We start from the raw sequence: 19,070 nt of genomic DNA, 5'->3' as shown, positions 1-19,070 counted from the left end.
GGTCAGTGCAACCGTCAATCAAACGCCTGGTCCGCTCTATTCCAGTAATCCCAACCTACTCTGGCTGCGTTGGGAATGGGCTAACGACACTTCACGGGAACGGGACTGTGAAGCGACCGAGCAGTTATAAATATTTGAAACGTTTTGCTTAAAAAGGAAGACTGGGATATTGGATATCGAGCCCAAACGGCACTGAGAACGATTTCTTGCTACATCAGAGGTAATTTTGGCGTTATTTGTCCGCGCGTAATAACCGTTTAACGATAGTTCGTGGATGGCAGCTACTGTAGCTAGCAGTGTTTTTTCCAAACATCAGTGGCCTGTGTGTGTGTGTGTGTGTGTGTGTGTGTGTGTGTGTGTGTGTGTGTGTGTGTGTGTGTGTGTGTGTGTGTGTGTGTGTGTGTGTGTGTGTGTGTGTGTGAGTGAGTGTGAGAGTGAGAGTGAATTTGATATGTAATTATGACCCCGTTTATCCCTATTATCTACACTGTTGCCCTTGATAAGACAGAGTAAAAGAATAGCTGCATTTTGTAAAGTATAACTACTGTCTGCTGTTTTTCAAGATGAGACTTGCTGTAACCAGCAATGCTGCCCAGTTGCTAATGCTAATGATGCAAAACGTCCTGTGATGATGCAGTTTGGGATATCTGCTGTATTAGCCAGTTCTTCTGAAAGAGCAGAGTCAGAATCAAAATATCGCTACTACATATGAACATGTACAAGATGTTAAGTGAGATGACGCATGATTTTAAACCTTTATGTGATTATGTAGTGGGGACCTCAAGGTGTGATGTGCATATCATAAGGTGAATTTCGTCATCAGGGTTGTTTTATTTGCAGATTGAAGAGGGGTCAGATCAAGTAACCTTTTGTCGTAATTTCTTAATATTTCGATTTCATACTAAGTGTGCTACAGTATGGATGAACTAAATAGCTTTTTGTTTTCTTTCTTGGTCTTATCCTGGGAACTTATATTTCAAGTGAGCAACACTGTTGTTTCCTTGACTATTAAGTTGTGTGAAGTGTACATTATAGGCTGAACTTTAAATACATTTCCTGGTTATTGAACTGTGTACCAAGTATATATATTTTACTTGGTAAATGCAAAACGACTAAAATATGATCTATCAATATTTTTTAGGCCTAAATGTGAAAAACATTTGAACAAGAATAATAAACCTGCACCACTTACAAAGGTTTCATCATATCTATATAATAAGAAATAATTGCTATCCCATACAGCCATTCATGGTGTTGTAGCAGACGCTTCAACTTAGTACAGACTTTAATGATCATTTTTGAGCACAGACAGGACGGAAAGTGAAAGTCTGATCACTAATTCATCTGCATTGCTTGTGTTGACAAGCCGTCAGCTGTTAGCTGGTGTTCGCTCAATGGCGGGGAGACACTGAATAAAGTAGAATCCACACACTATTCACTCGACTTCCATGGCTTCCTATTTGGTAGCCAGAGATAAATCTGTTTAGCAAACACAAACTGAGAACTCAGATCACTTTGTAGAGTCTTTTTTCAGTCTATCCCCCTCGTAGGTGCAATCTCTAGATTCGCTAGGAGATAGCCAGAGTGAGCTAACCATCCTGATACACAACAGTACCGTAAACGGTGGTGGAGACTGTAATTATTCACAGTCACGGTTTACAGGACTGTCTCAAGGCAGGTAATATAGGTAGCTATCGTCTACCTTCTTTTTTAATTTAAAATAACCTTTTTGTGCACATTGTAATGATTTGTATTTCCACAAAACAGTAATTTTACACATTATGCAGCCCTAACTGAACCACTTACAACAAGTAACCACTGCTTACACATAACATTAACACATTTACATATTTTCTGAGAAAAGGTGCAAAGTCAAAGATCGATCTTGGGAAAGAAAAATTGCAATTAATTGGAAAATCTCTTTTTTTGTTTTTATACAACCTTAACAAATGGCTTATAGCTCAAATTTGATCTACATGCACAGAAGAAGGGTGTTTTCCTCTCTTTAAACATATAGTATTTTCTCAAAGAGACTGGGTGGGGTTATTGTGCCAAATTTTATAAAAATTAAATCATGCACTAACATACCCTACACAGAGGTTGGTTACCATTACAAGTGATAGTGAATACTAATTATTATAATGTTTTTTTCATGAGACTATTTCAGAACTGTAATGCATAAAGAAATAAAAGTGGAAATGCAGAAAGTGCATCAAAAGGAGACAGTTGAGGTGGATCAACAGTCACATGTTCAAAGGTATTACAGTGTCTGCACCTCCATGGGGAAGGGAGGTGATCCCTGTAATTACAGTGTTAATATTTACATGCATTTACATCTACAACAGAACACAGATTAATATGTCTTAATAGTTTTAATGTTCCTCTTTCGCTTGGTACAGTCTTTCTCTTCATTTATTCAGCAAAAAGGAACAATAGTTATTTATTCTGTATTCTGTTCCCGGTTTTCTTATGCATTAAATCTGATGTAGTCCTATATAAGGGTGAATTGTAAATTTTCATGCCACATACTTTTGTCTTAGTATAACGCAAAACCAGAAATACCGAACACCAGTCACGATAACAACCTGGATAAATATAAAGCACCTGACCGGAAAATAGCCTCTGTTGGTGTGTTTTCTTTGTTACCAGTCACTTGTCTTTGTTTGTGCCAAAAAATATAAGACCAGTTTGTATATTTCTCCAAGGGGTTTGGGTAGGACTGGCATGCTTTTGACTTCAGTGTGTGTTTTATTGTCCTAAGCCAGTAATTTAGAAGCAAACACTTAAGAGCAAATTGTTTATTGTTGCCTCTAAGATTTACATTTACATTCATGAAGGATTACAGGGAAAAAGGAAGGAAGGAAATGCTGTTTGGTTCAGGTCCAAAAGCTAGACAGAAATACAGCACACACAGAGAACTGAATGTCCTTTCTCCAGTGAGGTCAATGCACCGGCATTTCACACAGACACACTCATCAATGCTCACTTTTTTTTTTTTTTTTTTTCTCACAGTAGCATCCGGTCTTCCTCTACTCCCATTCAAAGGTCAAACATAATTAGCAGAAAATTTAGCTCGTGTTTCAAAATGTAACCACACTTACATAGTACACTAGAGCCACAGTGTGCTTATTTCTTTGGTCCTGGTCGTCATCATATGACAGCATTGCTAAGTGTAGGCCGAGAACAGGCACACAAATTTTCCCTGGATTTGGCCTCAGCTGCCATCCCACACACTTTTAGTCAAGAAAAAAGTATCAGAAGTTTTGATCTTTGTTTTAAAATGTGGTTGTAATAGTAAGGTGTTTCAAGGTTGGTTGCTGTGTATACATATGGATAAAGATAGAAATGCTTGGGTCATACCTACTAGTGCTTGGGGCAAAATATATATGGAAAACACTGCAGCTCACATATAAAAAGGTATCATCACAATCTGAAGCCTATTTAGATAGTGTCTGAAACTTTTTAAGCCTGTAGTGTTTTCCATGAGTAGTTTTTTTTTTTTTTTTTTTTTCTTTCCAAGCAGTGGTAGTTTGGAGTAATTTTGGCTTAGGCTCTGTTTCATTTCTATTTCTGTCCTGGTTTTGGTTGTAGTAGGGATAACATTTCATTTTATACTTCAGGATGTCTCTTAGACTGAGATTAGCGTTGAGTTGATAGTAGATTGACTAAATATTAATCAGTGACTGTTTTTGTCACTATTGACACATCATTTAGCAAATATAAATGCCAAACATTCAGTGGCAGGCAAAAAAAAAAAAATCCCTTTGGGCTCTGAAAACTTGTGATGACCATTTGTTATTATTTTAGACTGAATAGTTATTTTATTTAACAACCATTAATTCCAGGACCACATTAGCTGAAACACAAAATAGTTATTATGTGAAGTGATAGAAATAGTAAACTAGGGTCAGGTGAGGTATTTTAGAGTGAATTTGGAGAAATCACCGGGTTGGTGGTACGAGCAACCTGAATCTTTTACATGTCTTACTCCAAAAGGCTGCCTTACACAGCTCATTAATCAAACAGAACAGTTTAAACAAATCAACAAATCATGATGCTGTTTTTTTTATGTGAGTTGGTTTTTCCTTCTAAGACAGGACTACTGCAGGAATATAAATGAAGTCTGGGCTTGGTGTTTAAGTAACAACATCCTTGTTTTTTTTTTTTTTTTTTTAGTTTGTGGTCACATTTATTGTTGCTGCAAGGACTAGGACCAGGGCCCAGCAAAGAGGTATTGATTTGTGTGTGTATGTTGGTGTGCATTTGTAGCTATCAGTTTCTTGGTGAGATTTCCCAGAATCTACAGCTGTTTTTCCCGTTTCCCATCAATGTTTTATGTTTTTTTCAGGGCTTGATGGTCACAGGATATATTGGAGGTTGTAGAACCTTTCAGCCTGGTGTTGAAGTTGGAACAATAATCTTGTTTAGGATCCAGGGCCAATAAACATGTTACTGCTCTTTTTATGTAGGGACCTGCTAGGCCTGCAACAATTTTTGTGCATTCACATACAATAAGTGTGTGAAACATTGACTCTACACAGCTGTATTTACATTGAGCCATGCCTCTGAATTTCACCTGGAGGTGATGTTTTTTTTAAGCCAGGAACACACTAGAAAACTTGTCTTTCCAACTGTGGAAAGACTCAGCCGCACACTTTTGGGTTAACAAAGCCTCAAGTGCCCAGATTGTCTTGCTAACCTTGTGAAAACAAAGAAATCTCATTAAGAAAAGTGATTGTTCAGTGTGTTTTTTTTTAACCGCAGAAATAGTTGCTGGATGGAGGCTCCTCAGTATTTTTTATGGTATTAATTTAACATGGGTGAGCCTCCAGTTGTTACACTACCATAAAAATGAGCAGTAAAATCAGTTTCTGTACATAAAAAACAAACAATTGGATGGATGTGACCTTTAAGTTCATCCATGTAAGCTACATGTCTGTATAGGAGCTCTTTTTAAAACCATTTGTGGAACTACTTAAGCAGCCAGTAGTAAAAGCACATCCGGGATTTGAAATTCCTCTCTTACGCCTGCTGCTGCAAAATCACACAGAGGAAAGAAAATGGTTACCAGATAAATGATTATCAACAAGTTGTGGGTAGTGTCCTTTAAAATGCACGACAGCAAAAAAGCTGTGTTTTGCTGCCATTTAAATGTTGATACTCAATCTACTGTTTTTTTTTTTTTTAAAACGTTAGATCTATTTATAACACTTTTCTGCCTGTACTAAAAGGTTTTCAAAAGCCTCTTGTAAAGATCTTTTTATCTGACCTGTACACTTTTTATTCCTGTATTAGCATTCTATCTTTCACCAAATTGAGCAAAATGAGGCTAACTAGTGATTTAGAATGAAACATTGTGGAGGCACTCTTTTTTTAAATCGATCTCTGACTTCTGTTTTTTTTTTTTTAATCTCCGGGCAGAAACAGAGGTTTACAGTGGTCGTATTCTAAAGCAAATGAAATAACATGGTGAGGTTATATTAGAGTCATACTGTACTGTCTGTCTGTCTGCAGTGCATACTCATTTATATATTTATATATATTTAGTCATCCAAAATGGGCTTTGCTTGTGTGTTTGTGTGTGTCTGTGTATTTTGCTTGCGTTGTTACAGTAATGGGCTTGGCAGTACTCGAGAGCATTGTTTTATCAAGGTACAAAGAAGTTTGAAGCCTGTCCCAGCTTGTCTCAAGGGAAACCAGACAAACTGCACCGCAGCGTCTCGGGGACAGTTAAACACACAAAAACAGAGTTATGTACACAAGCATGCACATGCCGGTTAATGCAAGCCAAGGCTCATAACAGAATTTTTGCAACATCTCCTTTTCTGCTTTAAGAACCTGGAACCAATTAATCAATTATCAGAATAGTTGCTAATGAATTTTCTGTCGATTAATCGATGAATTGTTTCAGCGCTATTCTTAATTTTGTTAACCTGCGTATTTAACCTGTTTGTTGTAACAGCTTCAGTGAGCAGTAGTGTGGCCTATCATTTGCTTATTCCATGACATTAGTATGGTAGACTTGTTAGGAGCACAAAATTTAATAGTACAAGTATGTGGTTATAGTGGTACAGCGGGCCACAGCCAGTGAGCAAGTTGTGGCAGTGCAACTTTTTAGGAAGGAGGTGTGTTGACAGTAGAATTTAATACACTGTGGCCTTTCAGTTAGTAGTTCTCTGGAAAAATTTTGTTAAATATAGTTGTACAAGTTTGTTTAGGTGTATCTTCATTTTTCCCAGCTGCCTGTAAATAAGTTTATTTTTGTTTGAGCGTCTGTTAAGCATGTAGTACAAATAAAAGCTGTGACAAGAGCAAACTAGCCGAATTATATTTTATGAAATTTCTGTCCATATTCCATGAATAAGGACATTATCTTTGCATGACTCCGACTTCACAGTTTGACAGCAGCTGCCCTTAGCCCAACACCACCTTCATAGTATGAAACAGCCCTGTGTGTTGACAGTCAGGGAGTTTTATTTGAACAAAATAGGTTTCCCAGTTAGCTGACTAATCTGCCTGTGTTTTTGCAGATCTGTGTTGTATTCTTTGTACAATTACCGTTTGTTTTTTTTTCGTTTTTTTTTTTTCTCTCTTTTCTGCTGTCTCTACCCACAGGTCACCCTCTGCCTGCATCTTGCCTCTTGGGATGCCTAGAATTTTGTTACAGTAGTGGAGAGGATCGCCACCTTAGTATCTGCAAACATTGGGTCAGCCAGCTGATCACCATGCCTCACTTTAGCGTCAGTCCCAGCTCAAAGCCTAACTGTTGCCCTGTCTGGCTCATTTGTATTCTCCTGGGCCTCTCGGCTGCACACACTCATGCCAAAGATGGTAAGAACCGAACTACACTAAGGGAAAGATCCATCCTCGAGAGTCTGATAAATCAATAATCTGCAACGCTCAATGCACATGATGTTGAAAGTGTTGAATATTGACGCAGTATAGCAGGTGCATATGGAAAGGTTTGACCTTTGGTTCTTTGGGGCTGATGCTAAATCCATGTTTGCTGATGGAGAGTTTGCTGACTTAAATTTACATTAAGTCTATATCTGTGGTCTGTATAATTTGCCATTTAAATCAATTGATCCTGTCCTGATCGTTTTTTTTTCCCAGTCCTTAGTGTACCCCAGCAGGTGAGCCTGTCAGCCAACTTGTCTACACAGCAACTATCAATATCTTGGCTGGGAGGAACAGCCACAACGTTTGACCTCATGATTCTAAGAACTGAACTCAGTGAAACTGTCTTCTATGTAAGAGCTTTTTATTTATTTTTTATTTGTTCTCTTGCCTTTCTCATTGTTCAGTCATGTTACAAGTTGGTTTCATTCTCTTTTAAAAGGAGCTATAATCCGACAGAGATAGGATTTTTGAGGCTGATACTGATATTGATATTCAAGAGTTTCAAAAATTTGATAATGATATATTGGCCGACATATTTATTTATTTATTTATTTTATTTTTTTATTTTTACACAGCCCAAACAATAGTTAACCATTTTTTATAACAATTTGTGACAAGAAATGTACTTAGCAGGACAAATAATCTTCTCACTTTTCCCTGGTGGACAAACTATACTAGGCTGAGAATGTTTCAAAACATATCATTGGCATTTCTGTGCTTAAGTTGTTTGTCATTTATTTGCTGACATATACACCAATACAGTAAATCTGCAATAAGCTAATATCGGCCTGGTCGATTAATTGGCTAAATATATTTTATAGATTACATTTTTGTAGTTTATTTGCATTTTCAGCACATTTTGCTAAAATAGTTTATTTGATATTACATTATATCATAGGTTATACAAATGATATAATAATCCAGAGTTTCTTTTCCTGGTTGAGCTATGATGTGACTGTCATCACCATCAGCTGTCATCATCTAGCTTTCATGTTGTTCTGGTTCATTCTCTCACTGTTCTTGTGTGTATTATTTGTAGGAGACAGTGTCTGTGACAGTGAATCAGGTGAGTGGTTGGCACCAGTGGAACTGGACCTCAGTTGAACCTCTGGAGTGTACCTCGCTGTCAATCCAAATCCGCTCAAGAGATGGACAGACAACAAGTGAATGGAGCAAGACTCAGATACTTCAAGGTTAGAGGGATAATAATTACATCCATATATATTATAGGATACCAGTAGTTACAGAAACGGAAATACTGTTTTGCCTGACCTGTCAATTTGGGATTAACATAATGCATTTTACTCATTCAAGGAGAGTTAAGACCATTTCTAATTCAAATTCTTTTCCTCGCTGAAATCGTCCTTTTAAGCCAACAAACAACTTTCCTTTGTACCTAAATATAGACCTCTATTTATATCTCCCTCCCTAACGCTTTGCTTTTTTCTTTCTCCCTCACTCTCTCTTTTCAGGAAATGATATCCCCAGCAATGAGAGATTCCAGATGTACCCTGTGGACAGAGTTGTACCTGTGGGGGCCAACACCACCTTCTGTTGCATTGTGGAGCAGGGGAAGGTCTTTGGTACCATCCGCTACAGTGGCAAAGTCATGAACACGACGCAACTCAGTCTGCGAAGTTACGCCACTACAGTGGTTAATCAGGGACCATCCGGCAGCTCGGGAACCAACATCGTCTGTTACGACAGCCTGAAGGCACTGTCTGGAGCAGTGGTGTTTGTTGGATGTAAGATCAGTGACTGGATGGATAAGAACTGAAGTGTGAATTGTTGTCTTATCCAAGATGTATGAAGGTTGGACTGGCAGAGAGAGTTAGCACAAACTAACCTGGTTTTTCAGACTGAAAATTGACAGACATTCACTGAAGGGGTCAGTGTAAGATGGAACTTGCTCTTCAGTTATACGGCTTGTGAATTTTTATTCAGATAGATATCCGAAAAGATTCTTGAAACAGCTGATCTTTTGGTGATAATGAATGAATGTGTGGTTTGCCTAATTCCTTGAATTTGTCTGGTGATCTATCTGAAAGAGTTTATAGATTATTCCAGAGCCTGTCTTTTAAATAAGTCTTGGTAATTATTTAAATGTATGTAATCTTTATTTATATTATGCAAAATATGAAGCAAGCAAGTAAGTCTGTTTCTACACTGTGTCCCCATCCCCAGATCCACCACTGCCCAGTGATTTTGTGTGTGAGACGCATGACTTAACCTCAGCTGTATGCAGGTGGAATGAAGCACGAGACACACATCTCTATGGCAAACGAGGAACACACTACTTGCTGAACAAGAGGTAGTAGCACAGACACACTTTCATACACAATAAATTAAAATAGCTAAACCTCCCCTCAGCTCACACATGTATGCAACACAATGGCTGTAACCTGCCCTGAAACCTGATACTTTATTGGAAACCATAGGGCTCGGGTTGGGTATCAGAACTGTACACACTCACTCTCACGAAAAGCAGACTACAGATTCTTAAATGTGTGTAGTAGGACACATGCTCAGCACATCTCTGATTCTGAGATTGGTTTCTTAACAGTTCACAATTAGTAGTTTAGCTTTTAATATTCATGCTAAAATCACATATCTGCTATCACAAAAAATCCTGGGGTTGGACTGCGTTGCTTTTACACCACAACCCAGCTGCACCAGACTTAGTTGGAACCAGACCCAATTTTTTCAGGCCGTCTTGGTATGGTTATGCAGTCCACACCAGAGTTCAATGTCAACAGCAGTATCTACATTGTGAACACACTGAACAAAAAGCCAATTTAATCATACAATGGAATCTGTATCTAACTCAGATTCCAGACGCTATAAAATAGGAAAAAGCAAAGACACAGTATATTGGGAGTCAATGGGAAGTCATACCAGTCTTTGACAAAGGTGGAAGAGATAGCGTGATGTTTTCTTGTTTGGCCAGATTCATAGCAATTCATGGATGTTCCAGGATGTGGTACAATGTCACTTTGTTTATAAAATAATGTCTCTGCAATATTGATGATCGTTCACCCTGCCTTTCTCTAAAATGTGTTTTCCGCCCAGAAGAAAAAATCTACCTAGAGAGAGAGGATGATAAGAAATATGAAGCACTTAGTCTAAGTAACAACTTGCTGCTTCTGTGTGTGGATTGATAGTGGACTGGCAATCGGCCAGCCCTTTTACAGGAATTGTCTGTGGGCTGGTCAGAGAAGTTGTTACATTATTAATGTGTGTGGGCCTCTGCCTGTATTTGTAGGTTAGGTGATTATCTAAAGTGATTATATTTGATTTTAATTCAATTTCGTTGTTTTGATTTTCACATTCTTAGTGAATCTGCTGTTTATTTTTTATCTGTTTTGTTTTGGTTATAGGGAGTGTATACAGGACAGCCGGCAGCAGAAGTTAAAGGAGTGTAGTGTGGCCCAATGGGAGGGTAACTGGACATTGGTAGCTGTGAATCCCCTCGGCCAGTATAGCCTCACTGACTCTGCTGAACTCAGTCACAGAGGTAGGTGTATTACCTACCTATGTAGGTGTTTTGTTTTTTTTTCTTTCAGTTCACTGATTGTTGTTTCACCCTTTCTCCTTAGTGCATCCAGTAGCACCAGCCAACCTGAGCTCTGTCGTCAATGCCTGGAATGCCACTGTGCTGTGGCAGTGGAAATACAAAAGCTATGACTCCCTGGCTCTTGTGTGCCAGGTAGAGCTTACCTGCCATGGATCAGAAACAAATGTGAGTGGTCTGTGGTGTGCTGAGGTGTGTGTGTTTTGGAGGAGACCACTTCTCTATTTTTTTGTATTCGTTTGCGCTGCCTGTGTCCATGTACAGAACGTTCCCTCTGTTTTTTTGACATCTTAAATGTTTTCTGTTTGTGTGTGTACAGTATAGCAGTGAAACAGTATCACTTCTATTCATCTACTTCATTTAAGGTTGTATCAGCATGTTCTATCCACTTGTGTGACCATCAATGTACCAAACAGTAATGAAGTCTAACGTATTTATCCAGCATACCTTCTCTGGTGTGGGTCTGCGGTCGGTGGTTTTATCGGACCTTTATCCTGATGAAGATTACAGTGTTCAAATCCGCTGTGGTGCCCAGCAGAATTTCTGGAAATGGAGTACCTGGAGCAAACAATTTGCCTTCAAAACAAGCACTGACAGTAAGTGATTCATTTTTGTTATCTATTTATTTTAGCAGATATTTCAGTGAATTAGGGCCACAAATAATGACAGTTTTCATTGATTGACTTGAAGCAATTAATTAATGCTGCTACATGACTTAATCTTAAATAATTATTGCTAATTGCTCTGATGCAGAACTAGAATGTGATATTTTCTCACTTCTAAAAATGTCATAGCTTATCATTTACAAAAGACGAGACATTTTTTCACTGTAAAACTTAATGTGAAGCCAGGATGTCAGTTCAAGCCGTATTCATATTTATTTTGACCTCACAAAGTTTAGGTATATTCATATACATAACAAAAGAGCTCCTCTAACAAAAAACTCATCATTTTTGCTTCCTTGAATGTTGGTCTCGTAATAACAGATGGTTATATATGGGTAAGTAAATGGACCTTGTGCTAAGAAGATCAGTAATGAACATTGAAGTTTAAAAGATTTCCTTATTATTTTTAGTAGTCATCTTTATATTGCTGTCTTTATATAGCCTTGTCATTTTCAATGGTAGAAATGTCATTTAATTGTGACTATGAAACACCGGCATTAATGCCATTTTTTTCTAGCTTTGATGGAATATGTTTTTGTTGTCTCTCAGTTCCAGATGCTCCTGATGTGTGGATGTGGAAGAACACAGACAACACTGGGCAGGTCATTTGGAAGGTGATTTTTGTTTTTCGTCTTTGTACTGTATTGTTTTAGACAGTCTGCTATTTTTACTGCGGAAAGCAAAGATTTACAGCCTGTTCAAATAAGCGCCAATCAGATTATGAAAGTTTGTCAGGGTTCCTCTTTTTTAGTCTTTGTCCTTTGTCTCTAGCACTCTTCCTCCTTTTTCCTTTTACCTTCTTTCTCCCTTTTGACATAAAGAAGCTTGACCTGTTTTGAAGATATGTCACGGATATCTGAAATTGCAAGTAAAAGATGATTTAAAATTCTCTCCGACTTAATCTTTCCCCCGTTCCTTCCCTTTAATTTGATTTATTCTAGCCTCTGACACGAAGACAAAGCCATGGTCAGATCACAGGTTATGAAGTCACTCTCTGGAGTGCTGGAGAAAATGTACAGCACACAGAAATCTTTTCACCAGATACTACTGCTGCACCAGTCAACCTCACACAGATCGCTACCTTCAGCAGTGACAAGGTCAATGCAACCGTCATTGCAAAGAACGCTGATGGGTTATCTCAACCCGCAAGTGTAGTTATATCTCTGCGTTTGACAGGTATGTGGAAATAGAGGGAGTGTGTGTTTTTGATGTTTTAGCATATATAAAGCAAGTAAGAAGGCAAAAAGCGATTGGTTTGTTTATTCTCAGAGGCACAACTTAAACTATGTGTGGTATATATGTAACATATGTTTAGTCAGTTAAGTTTTTAGGTACTGAGAGCAACTTGATGATTTATTGTCGTCTGTTTGGTGTCACAGTCTTACTTGAAAAACTCAAGAATAATAGAAGAATACGAAGACATGCGGCTTCTACGTGCATTTATACATACTTTCTTCTTACCAGATACTGAACCCCCTGCTGTGTCCAGGGCAGTTTATATGGAGAGAGGTTTCCCTCTTTCCTGGCAGAGTGATGCCAACACTACCTGTGGTTATGTGGTAGAATGGCATGATGCATTCTGCACGCGGGACTGCCCTGTGGAGTGGATCAAGGTGCCTGCTGGAAACACTAATGTCTCCATTGAGTCGGGTAAGCCATTCTTGAGACCTCCTTTAAAAAAATCAACAAAGTCTGTGAAAATTGTTTTCAGCACATTTAAAATGTACCGTATGTATTTCTACAGTCAGTCCCCTTGATATTTTTGGCTATGGACAGTGTTAAGTAATTTAAAAAGTAAACAGGATTTTAACCTTTCCACAAACTCAAACATAGCTTTAATCTCTAGTATTTGCCAATAGGGCGTCAAATGTGAAATGATACTGTATAATACATATTAATTTCTTCCTTTGCCATCAGCCAACTTCCAGCCCGGTGTGAGGTACAACTTTTCCCTGTACAGCTGCTCCTCAGAGGCCCCAGAGTTGCGTCAGCGCTGGCAGGGATACATGGAGGAGCTGGGTAAGGATAGCACTGAATGTGGGAAGTTTATCCTTTTAGAAGAAACAGTGACTTCAGAAATCGTACTCTGCATTTTAATTACTCTCTATTTGTTCTCATTCTCTCTGTTATGCCTCCCTCCCTTCTCTGCAATTTTCTTTTCTCCCTTCCTTGTGGCTTCCACAGTCCCTTCCAGTTCTGTCCTCCTGTCAACCAGTCAGCAGGGCTCTGATATTCTCCTCACCTGGGGAGAGATCCCACTGGTCAACAGAAGAGGTTACCTCCTCGGCTACAACATTTACAACAGCACTGGCTCCGAGCTCAAACTTCTAGGTAAATGTTATGATGTGAAGTGCCATCTCTTCAAAGAATTCAGCTGTTCAAGTAGAGGGCTTGAAAAAGGAATTGTATACAAAACATGCATAATTCATGTTATTACATCATTCGTCAAATATTGTTTTAGAAAGTGCATTTTGTATTCCGTTAAACTCATTCACTTTGTCATTGCTCCCTCTCCTGCTTCTCTATTCTTCTTTGTCTTTTCTTTCCTTTCTATGCCTATCTCCCTTTGTTTTTCACCTCTAACTCTTGAACAGCCAAACTGCCAGACCAAGGGAGCAGGAGCTACACAGTAAAGGGACTCTTTGAGGGCTCACATAAATTTACTGTCAAGGCCTACACTTCAGCAGGCGAGGACACAGGCGCCACTGCCTCCATAACGCTGGAGCCTTACAGTATGTGAATGTATAGTTTTGTGTATAGCTATGAAAGTAGTACAAAACTTGTGTTTATTCTACAGGTATTACTAATAATAATGTTTTGAGGCTACAAAAGAGGCTCTTGTATAAATAAATGCTTGCAGGGTTCAGTTTACACAGTGATTTATATTCAAAATTAGGAAAAATAACCATATTGCTTCAGGTCTACTATCTCTAATATTTCTACTGTCCTGTTCTGATAGCTGATTGGCTGATCCTGGAAATCTTGACTTCTCTGGGAATCACAGCCTTATTCCTGGTCATTGTCACCTTCATTTGCTACAAGAAAAGGAAATGGTGAGACTGCTATGCTCCTTTCCTTTGTCTCTCTCCTTTTTTGGATGTGTTGCATAAATAATGGAAAACGTACATACAAAGCAAGATTTGTGAAGAAATCTATCACATTTGCAAAGACCCAGTCCACTTATTTTCTACACTGTGTTGAAGAGGTGTAACTAGGGGGTATTGGTTGGATTTCTATAGGCTTTTGATGACAATGTAAGGGATATTTTTCTTTCCTACCAGGGTGAAAAAGGCATTCTATCCAGACATACCTGAGCCCAAGCTGCCTGGTGATTGGTCCAGGACACAGGTACAGTATCAGCCTAATCCAGTCTGACACTCCTGACTAAACTCATTGTTCTATGAGTTCTATAAATAGAATTTACTATTTACCAATCCTTATTTTTGTGTTCTTTCATCATGCCTTATGTTAAGACTGTGGCAGATTTCTCTGAATTAAACTGACTCAGTAAAGTGTTTATTACTCTGTGTCTTACAGGGGCCACTGGATGTGAAGCCATCTTCTCACAGTATAATCCATATTGTAGAAAAGCTTGAGTGGGATTCTAGTAAAGAAGTGCTCGTCGTCATTCCTGAAGAAGATGAGGATGAAGAAGAGCAGGGGATGGGTGACGAGCCAGTTGACACAGATGAGCCAACATCATTGCGCTACTACAACCAAGTAGTTGATGAGAGGCCCATAAGACCGCGTTTCCCAGACTCCTCTGCTTCTTCTGCATCTTCTTTGGATTCAGCACGCACCGATGTGACATACACAGGAATCCAGACCTCAGGGTCTTCTTTGGTGTTCCAGCTGGATCCACAGGGCTCTTCTGAGGACCACCAACCCCATGCTGATCTGTCCGTCAGCTGTGGAGATGGAGGAGGGGGCTACCGGCCCCAGATGCAACCTAGAGCTCCAAGTGATGACATAGGCCTAGCTTCACCTGAGCCTTTCCTAGAGCCCCAGGTTGCAGTTGCTGGGGGCTACAAACCCCAGAGCTCCTGGCATTTGGACTCCCCTGTGGAGGCCGAGGAAAGCGGTAGCCTGGCACCCTTTCTTGGATCCCCCACCTCTATCGCTTCCACTCAGTTCCTCCTCCCTGATGGAGAAGAACACGCAGAGGAGAAACGACAGCTGTCATCATCCGCTGCAACTTGGTTCACCAATCTGCTGTCATCCACAAAACCATGATATCATTTCTGTCTCACTACTAGCAGTCAGGCCAGGGGGGTTAACATAAGACTTTAGCCTCTTTTAAACAGAGATCCCACTATAGTGCTATTAAAAAGCCCTTTATTATGTCGGCTTTGCTTGCTTACACTGAACCAAACAAAGCCGGCATAATGCCGCTCCCTTGTATGCTTTTTGATAGTATGCCGGCGTTCCGGAATCAGAGGCATGATGTGTAACACAACAGCGTCAGCATCTGTCCCGCAATGCCGGCTCTCCCTATTACACAGACATTGATTCGGCTCTGTGACTACCTCCGCTGCCAGCCTAAAGGCAGAACAACAATGCCCCCCCGTTCCATGTTCGTACCTTTTATACAGAACGGTGAGGCGGAATAAAGGTGCAACATTTCCGCCTTGAACAGGCTGTATAAAAGGGACTTTTCAGATTCATTATTGTTACCAGCGTCATGCATCAAAGAAGTTTGGCCCATATGGTCTAGGTAAATATCCACTCTCATGTAGCACTACCCTTACATTTGCACTTTGTCAGCAGGTCGATAATGCTATTACAGAAATACATATATAGTTAATTTCTCTTTCATGAAAATATCATAAATCAAAATCTGTATATTTATGTGTCAAAACATTTCTATTTTGACAACAAATCTTTTGAAAACATTTCTTCAGATCTCTCGTCCACCATACTTATTGCACCCCCTGGCAACTTGGTGGCTGTTACAATAAATCCCCTCACTGCCTTTTCTGTGTCTCCCTATAATGGGCATTTAGGAACAGCATATCCTGTTTCATTTGAGTATATCCAGTTTTTAGCTTGCATTTTAAATGTTTTTTTTTTTTTTTTGTGATGTGAATTTTACAACACAGCAGAAGAAAACTGAAAGTAAGAAAGTTTTTATGCAAATTATGTTGTAAAAATAAAGAACACTTTTGAAAGGACACTACAGAAGACAGTTTGAATAGAAGGTAGCTAAGTAGACAGAAAACCTCCCTCTCCTTACAATATCTGTGTCTTCTGCTGGTCTACAGTTTGAGGTAATCTTGCCTCCTTTATGACAGCCGATGAGCTACTGAAAGGAAAAAATGCATTTGGCTGTAAAGAGTCAGTCTGACCATTGAAATTTTAATTGAAAGATGAACCTATGAATGAGAACTGTCATCATGTTACACAGATACAGGAGTGGTGCTTTCTGTTACAGTCTGGAATTGTGTGGGTGATGAGCCCAGTGGACATACACTTATATAAGCTAGAACATGAATACAAACTGATGTAATTTAATGTATGAACACACTATTATGTTACTTTTGAGTGTTATTGTTGCTGTTTTGTCTGCCTTAAACAGTAGAGTTTTTTTTATTTTTTATATATATATATATATTTTCTTGTTAAGACACATATTTCACAGTCAGGCCAGTGTCCTTTTTTATTGTTATGTATCGTGAATTATCCTCAAGTTGATGATTGGTGGTATTGAACAAATTATGAGAATTAACTTGGTTGGGTAATTACAGTGTTAAAATCATCTCTGACACACTGCCTTACTCCTAAATGTCATACATAGTTAAAAAGGATTTCTACGGTAATGCAGTTCAGAACTGATCAGGAATATATTGTATTGGGCATACTGATTCCACTGGCACGAAGTGTAATGTACAAAAGATGACTGTTTTTAATCAATGTTAGCAAGTGATGAAATTCCTAAACTTTGGCTACATTATTATTGTCATGATGTTACCCTCAGCCCTTTCTGTATATTTGTGTGAATGTGACGAATCCTTTTTCTTTAGTTGCTTTATTTTCAAGCCCAGAGAGATGGCTAATTTGCTGGGCTTGGAAGCTTGTTTATTTTTAGGGATATCTAAGTCTACACTTAGTAGTTTTTTTTTTTTTTTTTTAAATGTGACTATTTATCTTTTCATTGCAAGTTTTTCATGAAGACACCATGTAAATTTTGTGACCAAGGAGAAAGTATATATTGGAAAACGCTATCTCTTAGCATTTGTTGACTAAAATGTGGAGAAATGACCTTGTGAATATTGGTCGCTTTACAGCACTTTGGCATCGCTATAATGGTGTCAAACACGGCACTAATTGCCCAAGTACACTTCACATACTCCATTAGCTCTTCACCCATGTGTACAGTGGGGGTGTTGAGGATGCACCATTGGCTGGGCTTCCTACGAGCATCATTATGCAAATATTATCCTTTGATATTGTCTTCTATTCAACCAGAATGTTTATTTTATCGTGTTTTTCAGGTAGGCCCTGACTTGCCTGTGTGGCAGCCTATGGTCTATTGTTTCTCAGTGCCTCCAGCCAACAAGCTTTATGTAAAACTACTGTGACATGAATTATGACTTAGATTAACTATAATGGATGGCTTCACTGATGAACTCATAACAGGCAGGCAGTCCTCTTTGACTACTGAGAAAATGTATCCCCTCTTTCTCTTTATCTTGTAACACTGATCTGAATTTTACCTTGATTAATTGGAAACATGGTTGAAAGAATCTGTCAGAAACTACACTTTTCACAAGTCAAACTGAGTAAAGAGTTTCACTGTGTGAGATCAGTGATCACTTCAAGGCAGTGATAAAGGGTGGATATAATTTTGAGTATTTAAACATGGCTGCAGATTGTTTTCCTTTGAAGCCTGCTTTCTCAGACCAGCAGAGCTTTGGAGACTAACCTATGAACGCTATGTGTTACATGCTTTTATGTTGATTTATATCAACAAAATGGCACCTTCTTTATTTTTCTCCAAATTTTTGTTTTTATATAACTGTACATAATTATAATTTTCTTTCATTTGTTCCATTCTCACAATACAAAATCTTACATTGTAAATGATATTCCCTATACTACAACATGCAGAGTTTACATTGTCTAACCAGCTTTCTTGAGAGAATAAACGTAAATGTTTGTTGATCACACCAGATATATAAAGCCCTATAAAATGTAGAGCGTAACACTGTAACTGTATCTTTGTTCTGTGCTTAATCACATGGAAAACTTTAATCTGAAAAGATCATGTAAACTGAATTACAATCATGATCCTCTTCACTTATAATGGTTTAGCGTGCTTTGCATTCCTGCCCTATCACAGCAAAGTTGCTTTGCCAGACACATTCTAAGTAAGGCAAGAGTACTCACCATGCAGAATCATACATCAGAACTGCTAACATGCAATTTTCCATTCAGCCCCTTATCTTTCTCCATTGTCCATTCACATTTTTAATTGGAGCATATGTTTACTCAATAGAGCATAATGGTTTTGACGTTTATATGTCAGGGTACACTTGCTGCCTTACCCATCTTCATCTCTGGCCCTAGATGTTTTGCAAAATCGATGCATGCTGCCTAAACTATTACTACTAAAGAATGAGTCATAAATCCTTTCAACGCCATGTTTATGTTACCCCATGGCTTTAAAACACTAACTCTGACTAATGTTGTGCATGACAACATGACTGAAGTATTGTGCAACAGAAAAAAAGGCTTTCAATTCTGAAGATGCTTTAAAATTCATGATATTTTGCAAAATAGTTTACTATTGATTGAATGAAGAGAGACAGTGAAGTGCTTCTGAGTGAATGAATACATGTTAACAGTAATAACACAAACTGAAATGCTACTTGTCTGAAGGCAATAAAGTTATTTGTGTGGCCACTTGTTCGTTTGTTAGTTTTGTTCGTGTTTTA

At 38.6% G+C, this 19,070-nt stretch overlaps 1 protein-coding gene across 2 annotated transcripts; it reads left to right on the top strand.

Moving 5' to 3' along the window:
- The first annotated feature begins 49 nt into the window (after nucleotides 1-49).
- Nucleotides 50-19,031, top strand: lifra (LIF receptor subunit alpha a). 2 transcript variants are annotated; one of them, XM_040155411.1, is made up of 19 exons: nucleotides 50-220; nucleotides 4,177-4,231; nucleotides 6,616-6,831; nucleotides 7,114-7,250; nucleotides 7,940-8,093; nucleotides 8,373-8,645; nucleotides 9,085-9,211; nucleotides 10,278-10,414; nucleotides 10,497-10,639; nucleotides 10,914-11,067; nucleotides 11,686-11,750; nucleotides 12,078-12,312; nucleotides 12,601-12,786; nucleotides 13,054-13,155; nucleotides 13,321-13,467; nucleotides 13,731-13,868; nucleotides 14,096-14,189; nucleotides 14,418-14,484; nucleotides 14,674-19,031. In XM_040155411.1, the coding sequence occupies exons 3-19, from the start codon at nucleotides 6,726-6,728 to the stop codon at nucleotides 15,367-15,369; spliced, it is 2,961 nt and encodes a 986-aa protein (XP_040011345.1). In that variant the 5' UTR covers nucleotides 50-220; nucleotides 4,177-4,231; nucleotides 6,616-6,725; the 3' UTR covers nucleotides 15,370-19,031. The 2 variants fall into 2 exon arrangements, with proteins under 2 accessions (XP_040011345.1, XP_040011344.1); XM_040155410.1 differs by lacking the exon at nucleotides 4,177-4,231.
- Nucleotides 19,032-19,070: the final 39 nt, after the last annotated feature.

The sequence above is a fragment of the Xiphias gladius genome, chromosome 19 (genome assembly GCF_016859285.1).
Source record: "Xiphias gladius isolate SHS-SW01 ecotype Sanya breed wild chromosome 19, ASM1685928v1, whole genome shotgun sequence".
Classification (NCBI taxonomy): domain Eukaryota; kingdom Metazoa; phylum Chordata; class Actinopteri; order Istiophoriformes; family Xiphiidae; genus Xiphias; species Xiphias gladius.
This window is presented reverse-complemented; position numbering and strand designations above follow the sequence as displayed.

Excerpts from the sequence above, each read along its gene's own strand:
- lifra (XM_040155410.1), top strand. The coding sequence starts at position 6,726 with ATGCCTCACTTTAGCGTCAGTCCCAGCTCAAAGCCTAACTGTTGCCCT. Across the intron at positions 8,646-9,084 it reads AGCAGTGGTGTTTGTTGGAT|ATCCACCACTGCCCAGTGAT; the intron begins GTAAGATCAGTG and ends CCCCATCCCCAG. Across the intron at positions 14,485-14,673 it reads GTGATTGGTCCAGGACACAG|GGGCCACTGGATGTGAAGCC; the intron begins GTACAGTATCAG and ends TGTGTCTTACAG.